The sequence below is a fragment of the Cyclopterus lumpus genome, chromosome 13, assembly GCF_009769545.1.
Source record: "Cyclopterus lumpus isolate fCycLum1 chromosome 13, fCycLum1.pri, whole genome shotgun sequence".
NCBI classification, from domain to species: domain Eukaryota; kingdom Metazoa; phylum Chordata; class Actinopteri; order Perciformes; family Cyclopteridae; genus Cyclopterus; species Cyclopterus lumpus.
In genome coordinates, this window is record NC_046978.1 from 20,095,889 (window position 1) to 20,117,614 (window position 21,726).

The 21,726-nt window shown below is 49.6% G+C and overlaps 2 protein-coding genes across 2 annotated transcripts in view; one reads left to right on the forward strand and one right to left on the reverse strand.

Moving 5' to 3' along the window:
• Positions 1-21,726, forward strand: part of nf1a (neurofibromin 1a) — a 64,636-nt gene that overhangs the window by 19,475 nt on the left and 23,435 nt on the right. The window contains 22 exon segments of the mRNA XM_034548054.1: positions 43-156; positions 435-514; positions 1,111-1,234; positions 1,318-1,564; positions 3,410-3,483; positions 3,562-3,645; positions 3,730-4,116; positions 4,395-4,534; positions 5,225-5,347; positions 6,121-6,204; positions 6,293-6,409; positions 7,034-7,215; positions 7,292-7,503; positions 8,425-8,586; positions 8,687-8,784; positions 9,261-9,396; positions 11,149-11,211; positions 14,827-14,985; positions 15,532-15,629; positions 15,754-15,900; positions 15,994-16,140; positions 16,460-16,570. Of these exon segments, the coding sequence (XP_034403945.1) occupies positions 43-156; positions 435-514; positions 1,111-1,234; positions 1,318-1,564; positions 3,410-3,483; positions 3,562-3,645; positions 3,730-4,116; positions 4,395-4,534; positions 5,225-5,347; positions 6,121-6,204; positions 6,293-6,409; positions 7,034-7,215; positions 7,292-7,503; positions 8,425-8,586; positions 8,687-8,784; positions 9,261-9,396; positions 11,149-11,211; positions 14,827-14,985; positions 15,532-15,629; positions 15,754-15,900; positions 15,994-16,140; positions 16,460-16,570 (3,089 nt within the window).
• On the reverse strand, positions 16,499-21,109 carry omgb (oligodendrocyte myelin glycoprotein b). Its single transcript, XM_034548031.1, has 3 exons — positions 21,006-21,109; positions 20,510-20,698; positions 16,499-18,920 (listed from the first exon to the last, which is right to left on the reverse strand). Exons 1-3 carry the CDS (start codon positions 21,008-21,010, stop codon positions 18,008-18,010), a joined length of 1,107 nt encoding a protein of 368 aa, XP_034403922.1. The 5' UTR covers positions 21,011-21,109; the 3' UTR covers positions 16,499-18,007.

Sequence of the window (21,726 nt, forward strand, 5' to 3'; positions counted from 1 at the left end):
GTGTGTGTGTGTGTGTGTGTGTGTGTGTGTGTGTGTGTGTAGAACCCGGTGAAGCAGGCTCCGGAGGTTCAGAGCAGCACGGCGGAGCTCATCACCGGCCTGGTGCAGCTGGTGCCGCTCACCAACACCACCCAGCTCTCACAGGAAGCCATGGAGGTCAGACGTTTAACAAAATAAAAGAGACTTCCTGCAGATGTTTCAGTGTAAAAGCCTCTGAACTGCTGCAATGCTTTTAATGCGAAACAATTGTGCAGGAAGTTGAGCTAAAAGATGTTATCCTCCGTGTTTATCTCGATAAATAAATGTATTTACATACCTGCCAGCTGATTGGATGTTCCTTGTCACATGACGTGTGTTGCGGGACTATACTGTATAACTACAACCCGTGTGTGTGTGTGTGTGTGTGTGTGTGGGGGGGGTCCTCCTGGTTCCAGGCTCTGTTAGTTCTGCACCAGCCAGAGACCATCGAGCTGTGGAACCCCGACGCCCCCATAGAGATGTTCTGGGACATCAGGTACTCGTCTCTCCATGAAGAACTGGTTCAAACCCGTCAACGTGTTAATATTTGGGATTGTTGATCGGTCTTCCTGTCCGGTTTAAAGAATAGAAAGTATATTAATTCAATATGAACGCGCTGCATCATTTCAACCTGAAGTCGGTGTTAACCGTCAAAGTGTTCTTGACATCGTGGTTATTTACATCGATGGATGTTCATCACGTCTTTATGATTTATTGAGCATTTGAAAGCTTTAGATTTATAACGGGGTTCGTACGGTCATGGAAAACCTGGAAAAGTCATGGAATTTTTTTAATGGTTATTTCCAGGCCTGGAAAAGTCCTTGGAGGGGAAAACAAATGTAATCCCAAAAGTCATGGAAAAGTCTGCAGTTTGATTTTAAAAGAATAATCATTTATATACATATTTATTCTTTTAATTAAACTATCGTGGTGTCATTTAAGGTGAACTCGTGTCCATTGGTCAACCGCAGGCTTCTTTACACAATAAAACGTAACTTCATGATCCTGGATGTTTCCTGATTCCTTCCTTCCTTCCTTCCTTCCTTCCTTCCTTCCTTCCTTCCTTCCTTCCTTCCTTCCTTCCTTCCTCAGTTCACAGGTGCTCTTCCTCATCTGCCGCAAACTGATCGGCCAGCAAATAATTAACGGGACTGAAGTTCTGAAATGGCTGAGGGAGATCCTCATCTGCAGGAACAAGTTCCTCCTGAAGAACAAGGTACAGCCCACCAAACGCAGCTCACGGCCTTCAGCCGAACGCACCAACCGGGTTGTGTTGTAAGTGTGTGTGTGTGTGTCCAGGAGTGTGCCACCATGGGCGGCGCCATCCCCATGTGCCGCCAGGCCCAGACGAAGCTGGAGGTGTCCCTCTACATGTTCCTGTGGAGCCCCGACACCGAGGCCGTGCTGGTGGCCATGTCGTGTTTCCGCCACCTCTGTGAGGAGGCGGACATCCGCAGCGCCGCCGACGAGGTGCCGGTCCAGAACATGCTGCCCAACTACGCCACCTTCAGTGAACTGGCCTCGGTCAGCAACATGATGGGAACGGGTCAGTACCAACGGGACGGGGTTAGTTAGTCCTGGTTTAGTTAGTCTCCTCCAACAGTCCTGGTTTAGTTAGTCCTGGTTTAGTTGGTCTCCACCAACAGTCCTGGTTTAGTTAGTCCTGGTTTAGTTGGTCTCCACCAACAGTCCTGGTTTAGTTAGTCCTGGTTTAGTTGGTCTCCACCAACAGTCCTGGTTTAGTTAGTCCTGGTTTAGTTAGTCCTGGTTTAGTTAGTCTCCACCAACAGTCCTGGTTTAGTTGGTCTCCTCCAACAGTCCTGGTTTAGTTAGTCTCCTCCAACAGTCCTGGTTTAGTTAGTCCTGGTTTAGTTGGTCTCCACCAACAGTCCTGGTTTAGTTGGTCTCCTCCAACAGTCCTGGTTTAGTTAGTCTCCACCAATAGTCCTGGTTTAGTTAGTCTCCACCAATAGTCCTGGTTTAGTTAGTCCTGGTTTAGTTAGTCTCCACCAATAGTCCTGGTTTAGTTGGTCTCCTCCAACAGTCCAGTCCTGGTTTAGTTAGTCCTGGTTTAGTTGGTCTCCACCAACAGTCCAGTCCTGGTTTAGTTGGTCTCCACCAACAGTCCTGGTTTAGTTGGTCTCCACCAACAGTCCAGTCCTGGTTTAGTTGGTCTCCTCCAACAGTCCTGGTTTAGTTGGTCTCCTCCAACAGTCCTGGTTTAGTTAGTCTCCACCAACAGTCCTGGTTTAGTTGGTCTCCTCCAACAGTCCTGGTTTAGTTAGTCTCCACCAATAGTCCTGGTTTAGTTGGTCTCCACCAACAGTCCTGGTTTAGTTGGTCTCCTCCAACAGTCCTGGTTTAGTTAGTCTCCACCAATAGTCCTGGTTTAGTTAGTCTCCACCAACAGTCCTGGTTTAGTTAGTCCTGGTTTAGTTAGTCTCCACCAACAGTCCTGGTTTAGTTGGTCTCCTCCAACAGTCCTGGTTTAGTTAGTCTCCTCCAACAGTCCTGGTTTAGTTGGTCTCCTCCAACAGTCCTGGTTTAGTTGGTCTCCTCCAACAGTCCTGGTTTAGTTAGTCCTGGTTTAGTTGGTCTCCACCAACAGTCCTGGTTTAGTTGGTCTCCACCAATAGTCCTGGTTTAGTTAGTCTCCACCAATAGTCCTGGTTTAGTTAGTCCTGGTTTAGTTAGTCCTGGTTTAGTTAGTCTCCACCAATAGTCCTGGTTTAGTTAGTCCTGGTTTAGTTAGTCTCCACCAATAGTCCTGGTTTAGTTAGTCTCCTCCAACAGTCCAGTCCTGGTTTAGTTAGTCCTGGTTTAGTTGGTCTCATCCAACAGTCCAGTCCTGGTTTAGTTGGTCTCCACCAACAGTCCTGGTTTAGTTGGTCTCCTCCAACAGTCCTGGTTTAGTTGGTCTCCACCAACAGTCCAGTCCTGGTTTAGTTGGTCTCCTCCAACAGTCCAGTCCTGGTTTAGTTGGTCTCCTCCAACAGTCCTGGTTTAGTTGGTCTCCTCCAACAGTCCAGTCCTGGTTTAGTTGGTCTCCTCCAACAGTCCAGTCCTGGTTTAGTTGGTCTCCTCCAACAGTCCAGTCCTGGTTTAGTTGGTCTCCACCAACAGTCCTGGTTTAGTTGGTCTCCACCAACAGTCCAGTCCTGGTTTAGTTGGTCTCCTCCAACAGTCCAGTCCTGGTTTAGTTGGTCTCCTCCAACAGTCCAGTCCTGGTTTAGTTGGTCTCCACCAACAGTCCTGGTTTAGTTGGTCTCCACCAACAGTCCAGTCCTGGTTTAGTTGGTCTCCACCAACAGTCCAGTCCTGGTTTAGTTGGTCTCCTCCAACAGTCCTGGTTTAGTTGGTCTCCACTAAGAGTCCTGGTTTTGCTCCACAGGCCGGTCCACCTTGCAGAAGAGGGTGATGGCTCTGCTCCGGAGGATCGAGCACCCCACGCCAGGAAACATCGAGGTAACAGTCGGTTGAGTCAACGCGCTTCAATGCGTAAACAAGTGTTTGTCGTGTTTACGGTGCGTCTGCCCCCTGCAGGCCTGGGAGGACACCTACACCAAATGGGACCAGGTCACCAAACAGATCCTCAACTTCCCTAAAAACAAGGCGGAAGACGGCCAGGTGAGCATTCTCAGACAGGAAGTGAGCCGTAGAGCAAGGCGTCGCCGTGTGTTTAACCCTTTGTGACGGTCACATGACCCCCAGGAGTGGATCAACATGACCGGCTTCCTGTGCGCTCTGGGCGGCGTGTGCCTCCAGCAGCGCAGCACGCCGGGCCCGGCCACCTACAGCCCGCCGATGGGCCCCATGAGCGAGCGCAAGCACTCCATGATCTCCTTCGGGACCTGCGACGTGTCCAACCCCGTGGCCTCCACCTCCTCCTGCTCCTCCTCGGCCTTCAGCGAGACGCCCGTCAGCCGCTTCCTGGACCGGCTGCTGGCGCTGCTGGTGTGCGGACACGACCGGGTCGGCCTCCACGTCCGCACCAACGTGAAGGACCTGCTGGGGCTGGAGCTCAGCCCGGCCCTCTACCCGATGCTCTTCAACAAGCTGAGGAACAGCATCGGGAAGTTCTTCGACACGCAGGGACCGGTGAGTCGGCAGTAGGGGAGAAACCGGTGGTCTTGTTGGTTCTGCTGATCGGCCCGGCTCCTGATCGATACTCCTATCGGGTCTTTTTAATCCACATATCCAACTACAGATATTTCCTAAATCTTTAAACTCCATTCTCACTTTGGATCTTTGTCTCAGAGGTTAAATCATTTAGAACCGGTTCCTGTTTAGAACCGGGTTCTGGGGGGGCAAACTTTCCAGTTCTTTTTGTTTTGCTTCATCTCAAAGCCCCTGTTGTGTTCCTCTCCCGTTTCCAGGTTCCCATCAACGACACCAACACCCAGTTTGTGGAGCAGACCATCGCCATCATGAAGAACCTGTTGGATAACCACACAGACGGCAGCTCTGAACACCTGGGGCAGGCCAGCATCGAGACCATGATGCTCAACCTGGTCAGGTACGTACCTACTGATGCAGGTCTGGATGGTGGTCTCTGAGTCACCAGGGGGCGACTCCTCTGGTTGTATAGAAGTCTATGCTTCATGTGTTAAAGCTGCATTCTCTCTCCTGACCACCAGGGGGCGACTCCTCTGGTTGTATAGAAGTCTATGCTTCATGTGTTAAAGCTGCATTCTCTCTCCTGACCACCAGGGGGCGACTCCTCTGGTTGTATAGAAGTCTATGCTTCATGTGTTAAAGCTGCATTCTCTCTCCTGACCACCAGGGGGCGACTCCTCTGGTTGTATAGAAGTCTATGCTTCATGTGTTAAAGCTGCATTCTCTCTCCTGACCACCAGGGGGCGACTCCTCTGGTTGTATAGAAGTCTATGCTTCATGTGTTAAAGCTGCATTCTCTCTCCTGACCACCAGGGGGCGACTCCTCTGGTTGTATAGAAGTCTATGCTTCATGTGTTAAAGCTGCATTCTCTCTCCTGACCACCAGGGGGCGACTCCTCTGGTTGTATAGAAGTCTATGCTTCATGTGTTAAAGCTGCATTCTCTCTCCTGACCACCAGGGGGCGACTCCTCTGGTTGTATAGAAGTCTATGCTTCATGTGTTAAAGCTGCAGTCTCTTTCCTGAGCACCAGGGGGCGACTCCTCTGGTTGTATAGAAGTCCATGTATTGATCCGTGCTCCATCCCTCAGGTATGTGCGTATCCTTGGCAACGCGGTCCACGCCATCCAGATCAAGACCAAGCTGTGCCAGCTGGTGGAGGTGATGATGGAGAGACGGGACGACTTGTCCTTCTGCCAGGAGATGAAGTTCAGGTCAGTGTGTGTTTAGGTTCACATATTAATTATTGATCGTTGATGATCAATAATAACAGATGGAGAGTGATTATAGCAGCTGGTCCTCAAGGATCCAGATTATTATCTCTTCTGTCAGTAAACCATCAGAAATACTAAATGTTGTACTTTTACTTATGTTTTAATCTATTTTATATTCATGTGCAAACATCTGGATTTATTCTAGTTCATCACCTTAGTTGATCATCATAATTAACCTCTAATATCTATTTTATATTCACATAGTTCATCACCAACACTACATTTGACTAGATTACACCTGAACGCATCATGAGAACGTTATCATTTACCTTCAGCCAGTACTCGTGTTCACTGAGCGGAGCCTGAACGCATCATGAGAACGTTATCATTTACCTTCAGCCAGTACTCGTGTTCACTGAGCGGAGCCTGAACGCATCATGAGAACGTTATCATTTACCTTCAGCCAGCACTCATGTTCACTGAGCGGAGTCTGAACGCATCATGAGAACGTTATCATTTACCTTCAGCCAGTACTCATCTTCACTGAGCGGAGCCTGAACGCATCATCATGTAACTGAAGTGAACCTCCGCTGGTTCTCCGTTAGCGGAGCTGCTAACGTTACTAGCTCTCCGTTGACAAAGTCACATGATCGCGGACTAGAGAAACGTCATGATCTACTGATCACATGATCTACTGATCACATGATCTACTGATCACATGATCTACTGATCACATGACTACAGGAGCATCAAACCCTTTCTTCACTCCACAGGAACAAGATGGTGGAGTATCTGACCGACTGGGTGATGGGAACCTCCAACCAGGCTGCTGATGACGACATCAAGTGTCTGACGAGGTGCCTGAACGCAACTAAAGCTCAGTGAGGACCCGAGAGAGAGAGAGCTTCCTCCTCATTGTGTGTGTGTGTGTGTGTGTGTGTGCAGGGACCTGGACCAGGCCAGTATGGAGGCCGTGGTGTCCCTGTTAGCTGGTCTCCCCCTTCAGCCGGAGGAGGGAGACGGCGTAGAACTCATGGAAGCCAAATCTCAGCTCTTCCTCAAGTAAGAACTCACCTGAACTCGTCTTCCTCATGAATTCACCTCTAACAATAGACCGTGAAGCAATATATTGTTGAGTTAAAGTAGTTTTAACATTAAATCAAACTTCTCTGTTATTACCTTCTAGATATCTATCATTACTTAATGTTTGAACAATTTATTTTAATTCCTATTTATTTCTGCTGACTTGACATTTCACATGATTAACATATCTTCTGTTAGTTTACCCCTAAAAACAAACATTGATTTGAGTTATTACATAAAACACAATACAGTAAATTAAACCACCCATTGGTTTAATTAATAAAATGAGCTCCATTGCAGCCAAATATTAATAATCAAATATTATAATCTCTGAATGTTAAATAACTCAATGAGGCTCAGTCACCTTAATTCAGCTTTAAAATGAATAAATAATAATCATCTGTATGCCAACACTGGTGGGAGAGGATTCACGTAACCTTGGTAACGCGTTCGCTCATCGACGACGGAAAAAAAGTGTCTGTTTTCCTACCGATACCAGAGCGCATGAATGCAACCAGAAGTGATCATTTTATACGTCCCGCCCCCTTTGGAGCCCCGTTTGGCTCCTCCTCCTCAATGACTCCCCCTGCTGTCCGTGTGCAGGTACTTCACCCTGTTCATGAACCTGCTGAACGACTGCAGCGAGGTGGAGGACGAGGGCCAGGCGGTGGGGGGGCGCAAGAGGGGCATGTCCCGCCGCCTGGCCTCCCTGCGCCACTGCACCGTGCTGGCCATGTCCAACCTGCTCAACGCCAACGTGGACAGCGGCCTCATGCACTCCATCGGTGAGCCCCCCCCTTCCTGCTTCTGCTTTTATTTTAAAGATGGAAGCTTTCTACATGGACTCCCCCCCCTCTGCAGGTCTGGGCTACCACAAGGACCTGCAGACCCGAGCCACCTTCATGGAGGTGCTCACCAAGATCCTGCAGCAGGGCACGGAGTTCGACACGCTGGCGGAGACGGTGCTGGCCGACCGCTTCGAGAGGCTGGTGGAGCTGGTCACCATGATGGGGGACCAGGGGGAGCTGCCCATCGCCATGGCGCTGGCCAACGTGGTGCCGGGGTCCCAGTGGGTGGGTACCGCCGCACTCATGTTCACTGAGCGGAGCCTGAACGCACCATGAGAACTTTATTTACCTTCAGTCAGTACTCGTGTTCACTGAGCGGAGCCTGAACGCACCATGAGAACTTTATTTACCTTCAGCCAGTACTCGTGTTCACTGAGCGGAGCCTGAACGCACCATGAGAACTTTATTTACCTTCAGTCAGTACTCGTGTTCACTGAGCGGAGCCTGAACGCATCATGAGAACGTTATCATTTACCTTCAGCCAGTACTCATATTCACTGAGCGGAGCCTGAACGCACCATGAGAACGTTATCATTTACCTTCATGTTCACTGAGCGGAGCCTGAACGCATCATGAGAACGTTATCATTTACCTTCAGCCAGTACTCATGTTCACTGAGCGGAGCCTGAAGGCATCATGAGAACGTTATTTACCTTCAGTCAGTACTCATGTTCACTGAGCGGAGCCTGAACGCATCATGAGAACGTTATCATGTACCTTCAGCCAGTACTCGTGTTCACTGAGCGGAGCCTGAACGCATCATGAGAACGTTATCATTTACCTTCAGTCAGTACTCATGTTCACTGAGCGGAGCCTGAACGCATCATGAGAACGTTATCATTTACCTTTAGCCAGTACTCATGTTCACTGAGCGGAGCCTGAACGCATCATGAGAACGTTATCATTTACCTTCATGTTCACTGAGCGGAGCCTGAACGCATCATGAGAACGTTATCATTTACCTTCAGCCAGTACTCATGTTCACTGAGCGGAGCCTGAAGGCATCATGAGAACGTTATCATTTACCTTCAGCCAGTACTCATGTTCACTGAGCGGAGCCTGAACGCATCATAAGAACGTTATCAAGTGAACCTCCCCTGGTTCTCTGCATGTAAAATAAGTGTGTGTGTGTGTGTGTGTGTGCAGGACGAGCTGGCCCGAGTCCTGGTCACGCTGTTCGACTCGCGTCACCTCCTCTACCAGCTGCTGTGGAACATGTTCTCCAAGGAGGTGGAGCTGGCCGACTCCATGCAGACGCTCTTCAGAGGAAACAGCCTGGCCAGCAAAATAATGACCTTCTGTTTCAAGGTAGCGATGGTTCAACGTTTCATGACCTCTATGACCTCTAATGCTGCTTTGTTCATAACGTCTACCTGATGCGTTGCGTAACTGTTACTTCCTGTTTCAGGTGTACGGGGCCGCGTACCTGCAGAAGCTGCTGGAGCCTTTATTGAGAGGAGTCATCACGACCCCCGAGCACATCAGCTTTGAGGTGGACCCCACCAGGTGAGTACCTGTCAGAATATTTCCTTCGCTGACAGTTTGAGTTTAATTTGTGCGCGTTAGCACGCAATGCATCCTGGGACATGTAGGCACAGCCTGCAGCAGGAGGGATCAACTGTCTGCATGGGTGGGATTTAAATTATTGATTTTAATGCAACAAAATATGAAAAGCACCACAAGGGGGCGTGACAGACTGTCCTGAGGGCCGAGGTCTCTGAACCCGCCAGCAGAGGGCAGCACAGAGGACGACTCTGTTCCTCCTGTTGGACACGCCAGTCGTCTCGGTTTTTAATGCGTACATTTCCCTGTTCTATCTTTGTTTGAGGGAATTTAATGCCAGATGTAAGTAGAATTATTTTGTCTTTTAAAGATCATGATTTGGGATTTCTTGAAATGTACCTCTATTGATTAGTCATTGAGCTGTTGTACCATGTCAGATTCTTCATGGATATTTTATTTCCCCCCGTTCGTCTCCTCAGGCTGGAACAAGGCGAGAACCTGGAGGACAACCAGAGGAACCTGCTGCAGATCACGGAGCGGTTCTTCCAGGCCATCATCGGCTCGTCCAGCGAGTTCCCCCCACAGCTCCGCAGCGTCTGCCACTGTCTCTACCAGGTAGACCCCCCCCCCCCCCCTCCCCCTCTCACCTCACCTTGGCCCCAGCTGCTCTCACCCAGCCTCTCTGCCTCACCTGTCACACTGACACGTCTCAAGCTCCCGCCTCCTCTCTACTTCCTGCTGGACCTCTCTGTTCGCACATGTTCAGTGCTGCTCCACATTTTAGAGAGGGAGGGGCGGAAAACCCCTAAAACAGGACCTTGTTTTTCTAGCTTTTTCCCTCATAAATTAATAGTTTCCTGTCCCCGATATATATATATATATATATATATATATATATATATATATATATATATATATATATATATATATATATATATATATACATATATATATATTTATATTTAAAAAAGCATCTTTTTGAGTAAGTGATTATCAAAATATGTTTTCTTTCTGTTTTGTCTGACAAATCTAAACGATACTCATTTCTAATGGACCCCGATGATGTGCAGCAATGTTTTGCTTTATCGGTTATTAAATTGTCGGCTGGTCAATTAATCTTATCTGGATGTTCCAGAAGGCACTTTACCAGAAACGATGACCTGAAACGACTATTGATGAGTCTCGTGTTGCATTTAAACATCTTATGGCAAGTGTGATCACACCAAACCCTCCGCACGATGTCGTCTCAGCCGACTTATCAGGATGTCGGACGATGCAAGAACTTTAATTTAGAAGAATTCTGTGCTTTTCTTTTGATGGCGAGCAGTAGAGATGACAGGAAACGGATCATTCTAACCAGGAGACGAGTCTTTAGTGTGTTAAAGCTGCATTCTCTCTCCTGACCACCAGGGGGTGACTCCTCTGGTTGTATAGAAGTCTATGCTTCATGTGTTAAAGCTGCATTCTCCCTCCTGACCACCAGGGGGCGACTCCTCTGGTTGTATAGAAGTCTATGCTTCATGTGTTGAAGCTGCATTCTCTCTCCTGACCACCAGGGGGCGACTCCTCTGGTTGTATAGAAGTCTATGCTTCATGTGTTGAAGCTGCATTCTCTCTCCTGACCACCAGGGGGCGACTCCTCTGGTTGTATAGAAGTCTATGCTTCATGTGTTAAAGCTGCATTCTCTCTCCTGACCACCAGGGGGCGACTCCTCTGGTTGTATAGAAGTCTATGCTTCATGTGTTAAAGCTGCATTCTCCCTCCTGACCACCAGGGGGCGACTCCTCTGGTTGTATAGAAGTCTATGCTTCATGTGTTAAAGCTGCATTCTCCCTCCTGACCACCAGGGGGTTGTAGTAAACACTTACTTTGCAGCTTTGTTTTAGTTTGTCACATATTTAACAACTTTATCCCTCAAATGTTGGATTAGGTGTGATCACACTACCCCCCCCCCCCCCCCCCACACACACACACACACACACACACCTGCTGACAACAGGAAGCTCCGTCACACCCGTAAAACAAGGTCTGGACTTTCTGATCACAGATTGTATTAATTTATTTTATGTTGTATTTTCCATGTGTTGACATCTTTGATTTCTCATTCTCCATCTTTGATTTCTTTTTGTAGACACACACACACACACACACACACACACACGCGGTGTGCTGGCTCATGCATGGCCACGCTTCTGGCCTCAGCGGTGATGGACACTTTTCTAACGGCAGCTCTGATTTTATTTTCCTGTGTTTTACTCGATGTGACTGGTTCAGTGTGTGTGTGTGTGTGTGTGTGTGTGTGTGTGTGTGTGTGTGTGTGTGTAGCCGGTGCTGTGACCATGATTGTGCTCATCTCTGTTCTGTAGGCTACTTGCCACTCTCTGCTGAATAAAGCAACAGTAAAAGAAAAAAAGGAAAACAAAAAAGCAGTAAGTTTGGAGAATCCTTTTCCTCTCAGACTCTTTGTTTCTCCCTAAAGCAAAAAAAAAAAAAACGCCTTTTTTTTTTTTTTTTTTGCATTTTTACTCATCTTGATTTCTTCATTTTGTTTTAAAGATCTTTTTATTTGGTGTCTCTCTGGATTTGTCTTATTTCTTTCCTCCATCCTCGGCTCTGTCTCTTTAAATCATTTTACTAATATCGGCGTGTTTCTATTAACGGGAAACCTCTGTTTCCTCTCCGGAGACGCTCGCTCAGAACATTTCATCACGCTGGCCACCAGCGTGACTCTTTTTAACACGTCGACCTGAACGCCTCACGGTCTCGGGATGAAATATTCTGAAAGCTGCCTCCCTCTGCCGGGGGTTTGATTCCTTGTGTCTTTACTCGTGGATAAAGAGCTCTAAACTCGGTTCTTCATTCTGAAACGCGAAGTGACTTCTGGACCCGCGGTCATAATGATCAGATTTCTGTCTTTAGGTCAGTCCTTGAACACGTCATTGTCCTTGAACGCTTCCTTCAGAGAGAGAAGACAAATCTAAAGGCTGAAAATTGGCATTTATTTCATTAAAAAGATCTCTTCAAATAATCTGTTTCCTTTAATCAGATTGTGTAAAAAAACATTAAATTCTGAGCTCCTCCGTGTAACTGATTGAATCAGCTGAGCCTAACAGTCATGTGACGAGGAGAGGAACGGAGGAGAGGAAAGGAGGAGAGGAGACATAGAATAGTTTAAAAACTTTAAATTTGTGTTTTCTTTCTTTTTAATGATTTACGTCATAATCACTGAGTTAATCTGCATTAAGTGTGTGTGTGTGTGTGTGTGTGTGTGTGTGTGTGTGTGTGTGTGTGTGTAGTCGACTAGCTTTTTAAATTCAGCTTTGTGGCCAAATAAGTTCTCCGGGGACATTAATATTCACATGTTTGTTTGTTGGCGTTTGTTTACTCATAGAAACCAACATTAGAGCGGGTTGACTCTCTGGTCATCAAAGAGTTGAAACTGATGGAATAGATATCCGCTCACGTCTCTGCAGACGGCTTTATGTTCAGCATTCTTCAACATAAAGATATCGCAAATAAATAAACGTCCCTCGAGCTGCTCGTTCCTCTGATTCGGTTCTCTGGACCCGGTTCTGGAGCGCCCCCCCTCTGGGGTTCATAGCACATAGACGGGAGGGTGTGATCACCGGTTTGGGGGGTTTCCTCCTGTTCTTCTCATCCACTGCTTCCCATCCCAACTCATGGCTCCGCCTCCTCCATAGTGTCCTCGTCCTCCAGCAGCAGGTTCCTCGTCTTGCTGCTCCCTTCTCTTTGTTGGACTGTAACCGGAGAACCTTTGGAGCTCCGGTTACAGCCCCAAAGGAACCGGGACCTCTTTCACCGCCTCGGCTCATCTTCACACATCGACTCATGTTTATTTACTTCCTCCTTTTGCTCTTGAAATGTTCTGAGGTCCGTACGCTCTGCTCACACCGCTGTCTTCTGTTCTACGTTCTCCCCGTTTCCTCTGTCCTCCCTTGTTCCCTCGCTCCTCCCTTGTTCCCTCGCTCCTCTGTCCTCCCTCCTCCCTTGTTTCCTCGCTCCTCTGTCCTCCCTCCTCTGTCCTCCCTTGTTCCCTCCCTCCTCCGTCCTCCCTTGTTCCCTCGCTCCTCTGTCCTCCCTCCTCCGTCCTCCCTTGTTCTCTCGCTCCTCTGTCCTCCCTCCTCTGTCCTCCCTTGTTCCCTCGCTCCTCTGTCCTCCCTCCTCCGTCCTCCCTTGTTCCCTCGCTCCTCTGTCCTCCCTCCTCTGTCCTCCCTTGTTCCCTCGCTCCTCTGTCCTCCCTCCTCCCTCCTCCCTTGTTCCCTCGCTCCTCCCTTGTTCCCTCGCTCCTCCCTGTTCCCTCACTCCTCCCTTGTTCCCTCGCTCCTCCCTGTTCCCTCACTCCTCCCTTGTTCCCTCGCTCCTCTCTTGTTCCCTCGCTCCTCTCTTGTTCCCTCACTCCTCCCTCCTCTATTGTTCCCTCCCTCCTCCCTTGTTCCCTTGTTCCCTCACTCCTCCCTCCTCTATTGTTCCCTCCCTCCTCCCTTGTTCTCTTGTTCCCTCCCTCCTCCCTCCTCTCTTGTTCCCTCCCTCCTCTGTCCTCCCTTGTTCCCTCCCTCCTCCCTCCTCTATTGTTCCCTCCCTCCTCCTTTGTTCCCTCACTCCTCCCTCCTCTCTTGTTCCCTCCCTCCTCCCTCCTCTCTTGTTCCCTCACTCCTCTCTTGTTCCCTCGCTCCTCCCTCCTCTCTTGTTCCCTCACTCCTCTCTTGTTCCCTCGCTCCTCTCTTGTTCCCTCACTCCTCCCTCCTCTCTTGTTCCCTCCCTCCTCCCTCCTCTCTTGTTCCCTCACTCCTCTCTTGTTCCCTCGCTCCTCTCTTGTTCCCTCACTCCTCCCTCCTCTATTGTTCCCTCCCTCCTCCCTTGTTCCCTTGTTCCCTCACTCCTCCCTCCTCTATTGTTCCCTCCCTCCTCCCTTGTTCTCTTGTTCCCTCCCTCCTCCCTCCTCTCTTGTTCCCTCCCTCCTCTGTCCTCCCTTGTTCCCTCCCTCCTCCCTCCTCCCTTGTTCCCTCCCTCCTCCCTCCTCCCTTGTTCCCTTGTTCCCTCCCTCCTCTCTTGTTCCCTCCCTCCTCCCTTGTTCCCTTGTTCCCTCCCTCCTCCCTTGTTCCCTCCCTCCTCTCTTGTTCCCTCCCTTCTCCCTCCTCCCTTGTTCCCTCCCTCCTCCCTCCTCTCTTGTTCCCTCCCTCCTCCCTCCTCCCTCCCTCCTCCCTCCTCTCTTGTTCCCTCCCTTGTTCCCTTGTTCCCTCCCTCCTCCCTTGTTCCCTCCCTCCTCCCTCCTCCCTTGTTTCCTCCCTCCTCCCTTGTTCCCTCCCTCCTCCCTTGTTCCCTCGCTCCTCCCTCCTCTATTGTTCCCTTGTTCCCTTGTTCCCTCCCTCCTCCCTTGTTCTCTTGTTCCCTCCCTCCTCCCTCCTCTCTTGTTCCCTCCCTCCTCTGTCCTCCCTTGTTCCCTCCCTCCTCCCTCCTCTATTGTTCCCTCCCTCCTCCCTTGTTCCCTTGTTCCCTCACTCCTCCCTCCTCTCTTGTTCCCTCCCTCCTCCCTTGTTCCCTCCCTCCTCCCTCCTCTCTTGTTCCCTCGCTCCTCTCTTGTTCCCTCGCTCCTCTCTTGTTCCCTCACTCCTCCCTCCTCTATTGTTCCCTCCCTCCTCCCTTGTTCCCTTGTTCCCTCACTCCTCCCTCCTCTATTGTTCCCTCCCTCCTCCCTTGTTCTCTTGTTCCCTCCCTCCTCCCTCCTCTCTTGTTCCCTCCCTCCTCTGTCCTCCCTTGTTCCCTCCCTCCTCCCTCCTCCCTTGTTCCCTCCCTCCTCCCTCCTCTCTTGTTCCCTCCCTCCTCCCTCCTCTCTTGTTCCCTCCCTCCTCTGTCCTCCCTTGTTCCCTCCCTCCTCCCTCCTCCCTTGTTCCCTCCCTCCTCTGTCCTCCCTTGTTCCCTCCCTCCTCCCTCCTCCCTTGTTCCCTCCCTCCTCCCTCCTCCCTTGTTCCCTCCCTCCTCCCTTGTTCCCTCCCTCCTCCCTTGTTCCCTCGCTCCTCCCTCAGGTGGTGAGTCAGCGGTTCCCTCAGAACAGCATTGGAGCGGTGGGCAGCGCCATGTTCCTGCGCTTTGTGAACCCGGCCATCGTGTCTCCTTACGAGGCCGGAATCTTGGAGAAGAAGCCCCTCCCCCGGATAGAGAGGGGTCTGAAGCTCATGTCCAAGGTAACGCTGGTGGACCCAATGTATTACATCTCTATCTACCAACCTATCTATCTATAGCTCTCGCTCTTCTTTATTATTATTATATATATACATATTTTATCTTGAGGTGTCCTATTAGTTGTAAAATGCTCTGGAGGCTGAATTCAGTTATTTTCCTTCCTGGACTCGAGGTCTGGGAGGCGGAGCTAAAGGAAACACCTTTTCCGCTTAATGCACCACCACTCCGACCCTTTATTGACTTCCTTTGACACGTCCAACAGGAAGTCATCATCACGAGGTCCCTCCACAAACAGCCAATCAGAGTCTTCCATTCGATTCTAGATCATTACAGAAAATAAACAGACTTTCATGATTGGGTTTAGTTCGTCAAGATAATCTCCACTTATGAACTTTAACGATGTAAACATGCCGACTCACCTCTGGTCCGTCTCCAACTGGTCTGGTTGCGTGACCTTCAGCCCCGGTTTCCCTCAGTCTGCTTCATGGAACCGGACCAGCGGTTTATGGGATGGTCTTTAACACGCATGTTGTACGTTTCCTGTTTAGATTCTGCAGAGCATCGCGAACCACGTCTTGTTTACAAAAGAAGAACACATGAGGCCTTTCAACGACTTCGTCAAGAGCAACTTTGATTCGGCCAGACGGTGAGACCCTCAATGTGCCATCGATGTATTGAACCGTAACCCTCTGGGTCTCATTCCAGCTGGTTTCCTCCTGAGACCCCAGAGACCTTTCTTCAGCTCTAACTCAAGCTCTCGCCCGCCTCAGGTTCTTCTTGGACATCGCGTCCGACTCCCCCCCCAGCGACTCCATCAACCACAGCCTGTCCTTCATCAGCGACGGCAACGTCCTGGCCCTCCACCGGCTGCTGTGGAACAACCAGGAGAGGATCGGCCAGTACCTCTCCAGCAACAGGTGCCGATCCCTCGCAGTACAGCGAGCTGGCTCTGTTCCCAGCCATCGTGTTTGGTGACTTCACTCCTTTTTTTTTTATGATCTAATCCCCAGGGACCACAAGGCCGTGGGCAGGCGACCTTTTGACAAGATGGCCACCCTGCTGGCCTACCTGGGTCCTCCTGAACACAAACCAGTGGCTGACACGCACTGGTCCAGCCTCAACCTGACCAGCTCCAAGTTCGAGGAGTTCATGACCAGGTAGCGCTCCTCCCATCAGTGAGGAACTGGTTTCTCAAGGTCCTCCATCACGCCTGAGTCTCTGATCACATTTCTATGATTATTGATCATTAATGATCCATCTTAACAGATACACATCTCTTTGATCCAGAATTTATTTTGCCACCGTCCTAAAAATCATTTCAACGCTCTGAAATCAGTAAACCATCAAATATTCTTAATGTTAGACTTTTACTTTATTGTTTATAGTGTTTTTGACATGATCAGCGGTCCGTTACACCACTTCCTGTTTAATGCATGAAGGTGAGACTGATCCTCAGGTCTCTTGTTTGTCTTTTAGGCACCAGGTCCATGAGAAGGAGGAGTTCAAGGCCTTAAAGACCCTCAACATCTTCTACCAGGCAGGAACCTCCAAGACCGGCAACCCTGTGTTCTACTACGTGGCCCGCAGGTAGGACCGCCTTATCGCCCGGTTCCTTTCAGTGGTGCTGAATCACAGGCGTGGTTCTGACTCCCGTTGGTGTGAATGAATATTTAAGACCCAATGGTGGCACCTTTGAATGGTAGCTGGACCCAATGGTGGCACCTTTGAATGGTAGCTGGACCCAATGGTGGCACCTTTGAATGGTAGCTGGACCCAATGGTGGCACCTTTGAATGGTAGCTGGACCCAATGGTGGCACCTTTGAATGGTAGCTGGACCCAATGGTGGCACCTTTGAATGGTAGCTGTTCCATCCTGGTGTGACTGTAGTGCTGAGACTAGAAAAGCTCGATACAAGTAAAAGTCCATTCACCATTTCACTCCATTTTACGCTTCAACCCAGCTTTTTAGGACCCGTTTGAGCTGCTATATATTTATAGCTGCTATATATTTATAGCTGCTATATATTTGTATAGGTTGTGGGTTGATGTGCGTAATGTAGACCGACCAAAAACACAAATCTGATGCCCCTTAAAGCTGAGGCTGAAGTTATTCAGGACCTTCTCTCACCAGCTGATCTGAGCTGTGTCATCAGCTGTATTGATTGCGATATCGGACACATTTGGTACATTTGGTACATTTCAAACAGGATGTTATGTGTAACATCAATTAGCTGACTCGCGTTAACGGATCTCTGATTGAGGCAAACGTACTAAAAAATCTGATCCACTGAACTGTCATTCTTCCCGATCATCTGTCTTTATTTTGTTTGTGTTAATAATCAATCGCTTTGTTCTTCGTGTGTTTTTTAAAAATGTGGAATCTCTGTTCAGTCAACAGTCTGTCTGGAGGGTTTGAAACTCACTTTAATGACATTTTGTACATAGTTGGTAGTTTTTGATCTTTTGAGATTGATAGAAAATAGACGGTTGAACACTGAGGGGTGGAGTTCAGTTTGAGTTCAGTTTCTCTTTCATGCCACAAATAGTCCTGCAGTCCTGGTTCAGGTCTGGTTTAGTTGAATACTTTGACTTCAGGATCCACTAAGTTCTTTTCCTTCGGCGGTCCGGAGGTCACCGCCTGCTGTCAATTTGATCTGATGCTGAAACTACTGTTTTCATGGGATTATGGGATTCATTGCTGCGTGAGATCCCGTTGGATTCATTGTGTAGTACTGGGACACCTCCAACCAGTCCCAGAGGGTCCCACTTCCACTAAAGCAGCCGTTCATTCAGTCTTCTGGACCTCACTGCTCGCCCACACGGTGGATGTGATGTCATGTATTTTGGACATCCTGCATAGACTCCTCTTCAACCATGTGTTCAGATATTTAGTAGTTTAGTCTTATACACTTCAGAGACATTAAAACATGAAGATACACTTGATGAAGGCAGTAACAGTCAGAGAAATGAAAATGAATGAGCTACGTGGAGTTTCCAGTAGCTTCTGGATCCAGTACTTGTGGTTCAGAAGGTGTTGAACACCGTCAGGACTAAAATCACCAGCGGGACCGTCTGAGTGTTACTGAGGAGTCCGTGACTCTTGTTCCTGGAAGTCGGCGCTCGGGGCTGCTCGGTAGAAGGCGGTCGTGTGGAGAAGCTGCCTGAGTCGGTGGGAGGCGCCCACCCGAACGACTCGCGGTCCCCCGAGTCGTTCGCTCCCCGGCGGTCCTGATCCTCCCCCGTCTCGAAGAGGGCCCAATTGGCCTGGTGACCAGGAGACGGACCGTCAACCCAGAGCGGCGGCTCCGTGAACAGCGCCGAGTGCCGCTCCCTTCCCGGCGTCGCCTGGCGCCCACAGACAGGTTTGGTGTAACAGGGGCAGCCCAAGACGGTGGCACGGGTTTGCCCAGCCCACGTCAGGAGCTTCGTGATGTTCTCCTCTTCCTCGCAAGCCCAGGGGTTGTCCCCGAGCGTCATCACCTCCAGCGCCGCCAGCTTCTCGAACACCCCGTCCGGCAACCAGGAGAAGCGGTTGGCGTGCAGGTAGAACAGAGCCAGCCTCGGCAGCCGGTCCAGCGAGCCCGGCAGGATCTGCACCAGGTAGTTGTGCGACAGATCGACGCTCTCCAGGTTGTGCGGCATGTTGGTGGGCACGGTCCAGAAGCGGTTGTGGCTGAGGTTGAGGGCCCGGAGGCTCGGCAGCGTGTTGTTGATGAACACCACCCTCTCCAGCTCGTTGTCCGACAGGTCCAGCACCTTCAGGTTCCAGTGGTAGGCCGTGTCGTTCTTGTCCAGCGAGCGCAGGTGGTTCCCCGCCGCCCGGATGTCCCACAGCGAGCGCGGCAGGGCGGGGGGCAGCGTCTCCAGGCGGTTGTAGGACAGGTCCAGGGTCCTCAGATGGGCGTAGTGGGTGAGCTGGCTCTCCAGACCCTGCAGGCTGTCAGAAGCACATAAGAAGTATAAATACTTTACACTTTACTTTACAATGTTTACCGATGGAATAAGTCATTTTTTCATTGACGTCTATACAATTTCGTCGCCCTCTGGTGGTCAGGAGAGAGAATGCAGCTTTAACACATGAAGCGTAGACTTCTATACAACCAGAGGAGTCGCCCCCTGGTGGTCAGGAGAGAGAATGCAGCTTTAACTCATGAAGCATAGACTTCTATACAACCAGAGGAGTCACCCCCTGGTGGTCAGGAGAGAGAATGCAGCTTTAACACATGAAGCATAGACTTCTATACAACCAGAGGAGTCGCCCCCTGGTGGTCAGGAGAGAGAATGCAGCTTTAACACATGAAGCGTAGACTTCTATACAACCAGAGGAGTCGCCCCCTGGTGGTCAGGAGAGAGAATGCAGCTTTAACTCATGAAGCATAGACTTCTATACAACCAGAGGAGTCACCCCCTGGTGGTCAGGAGAGAGAATGCAGCTTTAACACATGAAGCATAGACTTCTATACAACCAGAGGAGTCGCCCCCTGGTGGTCAGGAGAGAGAATGCAGCTTTAACACATGAAGCATAGACTTCTATACAACCAGAGGAGTCGCCCCCTGGTGGTCAAGAGAGAGAATGCAGCTTTAACACATGAAGCGTAGACTTCTATACAACCAGAGGAGTCGCCCCCTGGTGGTCAGGAGAGAGAATGCAGCTTTAACTCATGAAGCATAGACTTCTATACAACCAGAGGAGTCACCCCCTGGTGGTCAGGAGAGAGAATGCAGCTTTAACACATGAAGCATAGACTTCTATACAACCAGAGGAGTCGCCCCCTGGTGGTCAGGAGAGAGAATGCAGCTTTAACACATGAAGCGTAGACTTCTATACAACCAGAGGAGTCGCCCCCTGGTGGTCAGGAGAGAGAATGCAGCTTTAACTCATGAAGCATAGACTTCTATACAACCAGAGGAGTCACCCCCTGGTGGTCAGGAGAGAGAATGCAGCTTTAACACATGAAGCATAGACTTCTATACAACCAGAGGAGTCGCCCCCTGGTGGTCAGGAGAGAGAATGCAGCTTTAACACATGAAGCATAGACTTCTATACAACCAGAGGAGTCGCCCCCTGGTGGTCAGGAGAGAGAATGCAGCTTTAACACATGAAGCGTAGACTTCTATACAACCAGAGGAGTCGCCCCCTGGTGGTCAGGAGAGAGAATGCAGCTTTAACTCATGAAGCATAGACTTCTATACAACCAGAGGAGTCACCCCCTGGTGGTCAGGAGAGAGAATGCAGCTTTAACACATGAAGCATAGACTTCTATACAACCAGAGGAGTCGCCCCCTGGTGGTCAGGAGAGAGAATGCAGCTTTAACACATGAAGCATAGACTTCCCTTTTTAAAGTCTCCTGGTTTATATTTGCGTGTGGCGCCGTATCAAAGGAGTTTTGTCATCTGTAGAGAAAGAAGTTTAGTATTAAAAGTGCCTAAACAAATATATCTGCTAAATATTCACTCATGTAGATTTGAAAGACTTCCTGTTTCTAAAGCTCTGAACTCTGACCTCTTGAAGAAGAGCCGCTCACCTGTTGAACGAGAGGTTGACAAAGTTGATGTTGTGCTGCAGCCCGGGCGGCAGCTTGGTCAGGCCTCGGGAGGAGCAGTCCACCACGCGGTGTCCCCGGGTGCAGGTGCACACGGTGGGGCAGATGGACGCCACCCGGCCCCCCTGCAGCCCACACAGCAGCAGGAGGCAGGCGGTCACGGTCGGGGCTCTGGGGACGAGAGAGGGTTAGACACCGGTTCACGAGTCGTGCGTTTGGGTTTCCCCTCTTTACTCGGCTCCGTGCGACGTTACGGATCGGAGGTAAAGCATCTCGTAAAGGTGCGAGTCATGCCGAGAACTTGAAGCTCTGCCAGAAGGACCGGAGTGCTGCAGTGAGACCGGGTTCATGACTGCAGCGCTCCACAGACCGGGCTCCTCATGCAGACGGCCGTCACTAAACCGAGTCTAAGAGCAGAGATCTGTGCGGTTCACTGCAGCACGAGGACGCGCTCAGCTGCTGGTCGACGATCACCCACCTCATCCTCTCTAGCGGCGGTCGGTCATCCCTCCCGTCGGGTCCTCCTGCAGTCCGTCGGAGTCTCTCGGCCTCTTTCCTCCGGCTGCTGTGGATGTTGTGGCTCTAAGCATCCCCCCCCCCCCCCCCCCTCGTGCTGCTCGCCACTCTGTCGGAGGAGGAGGAGGAGGAGGAGATCTGGTGCAGTTTGGATGCGTTTAGTGTTAATAATCTTTAAACTTTGAAAAACAAACACTCAGCTCTCTGTGCAGCAGAGGGGGCGGAGCCTCAGGGCTCGTTTGCAGCGTTATATTTTTAGATAGATAGATCTATACCTCAATACTTTTAATGTGAAACTATCACTATCAGTTTTGTTTTTTATGTTTTGAGAGGAATTATCAGAACAATGTTCTTAATTTGACTAAACGTTTGTTTAAGGTGGAGCTTTTTATTATAATATGATGATGGATAGTTTATAAATATAATATTTGCCTCTTAATTTAGTTCTTCGTCAGGTAAATATAGGACTACAATGTAAAAGTAGAATACAGTTATGTTGCATATCCTAAGTTATTTGGAGTTGATACTTTTCACATCAAAACATCATTGAGTGATATCTATTTTAAAATAAAGACGGACTGTAGTAGGTTTACAGCCTTTTCATGAAAACAAACTTTAGTTATTAGTTCAAATATTTGATATTTATTCATTATATATAGATGTCACCAGTTTCCCGGTGAGTC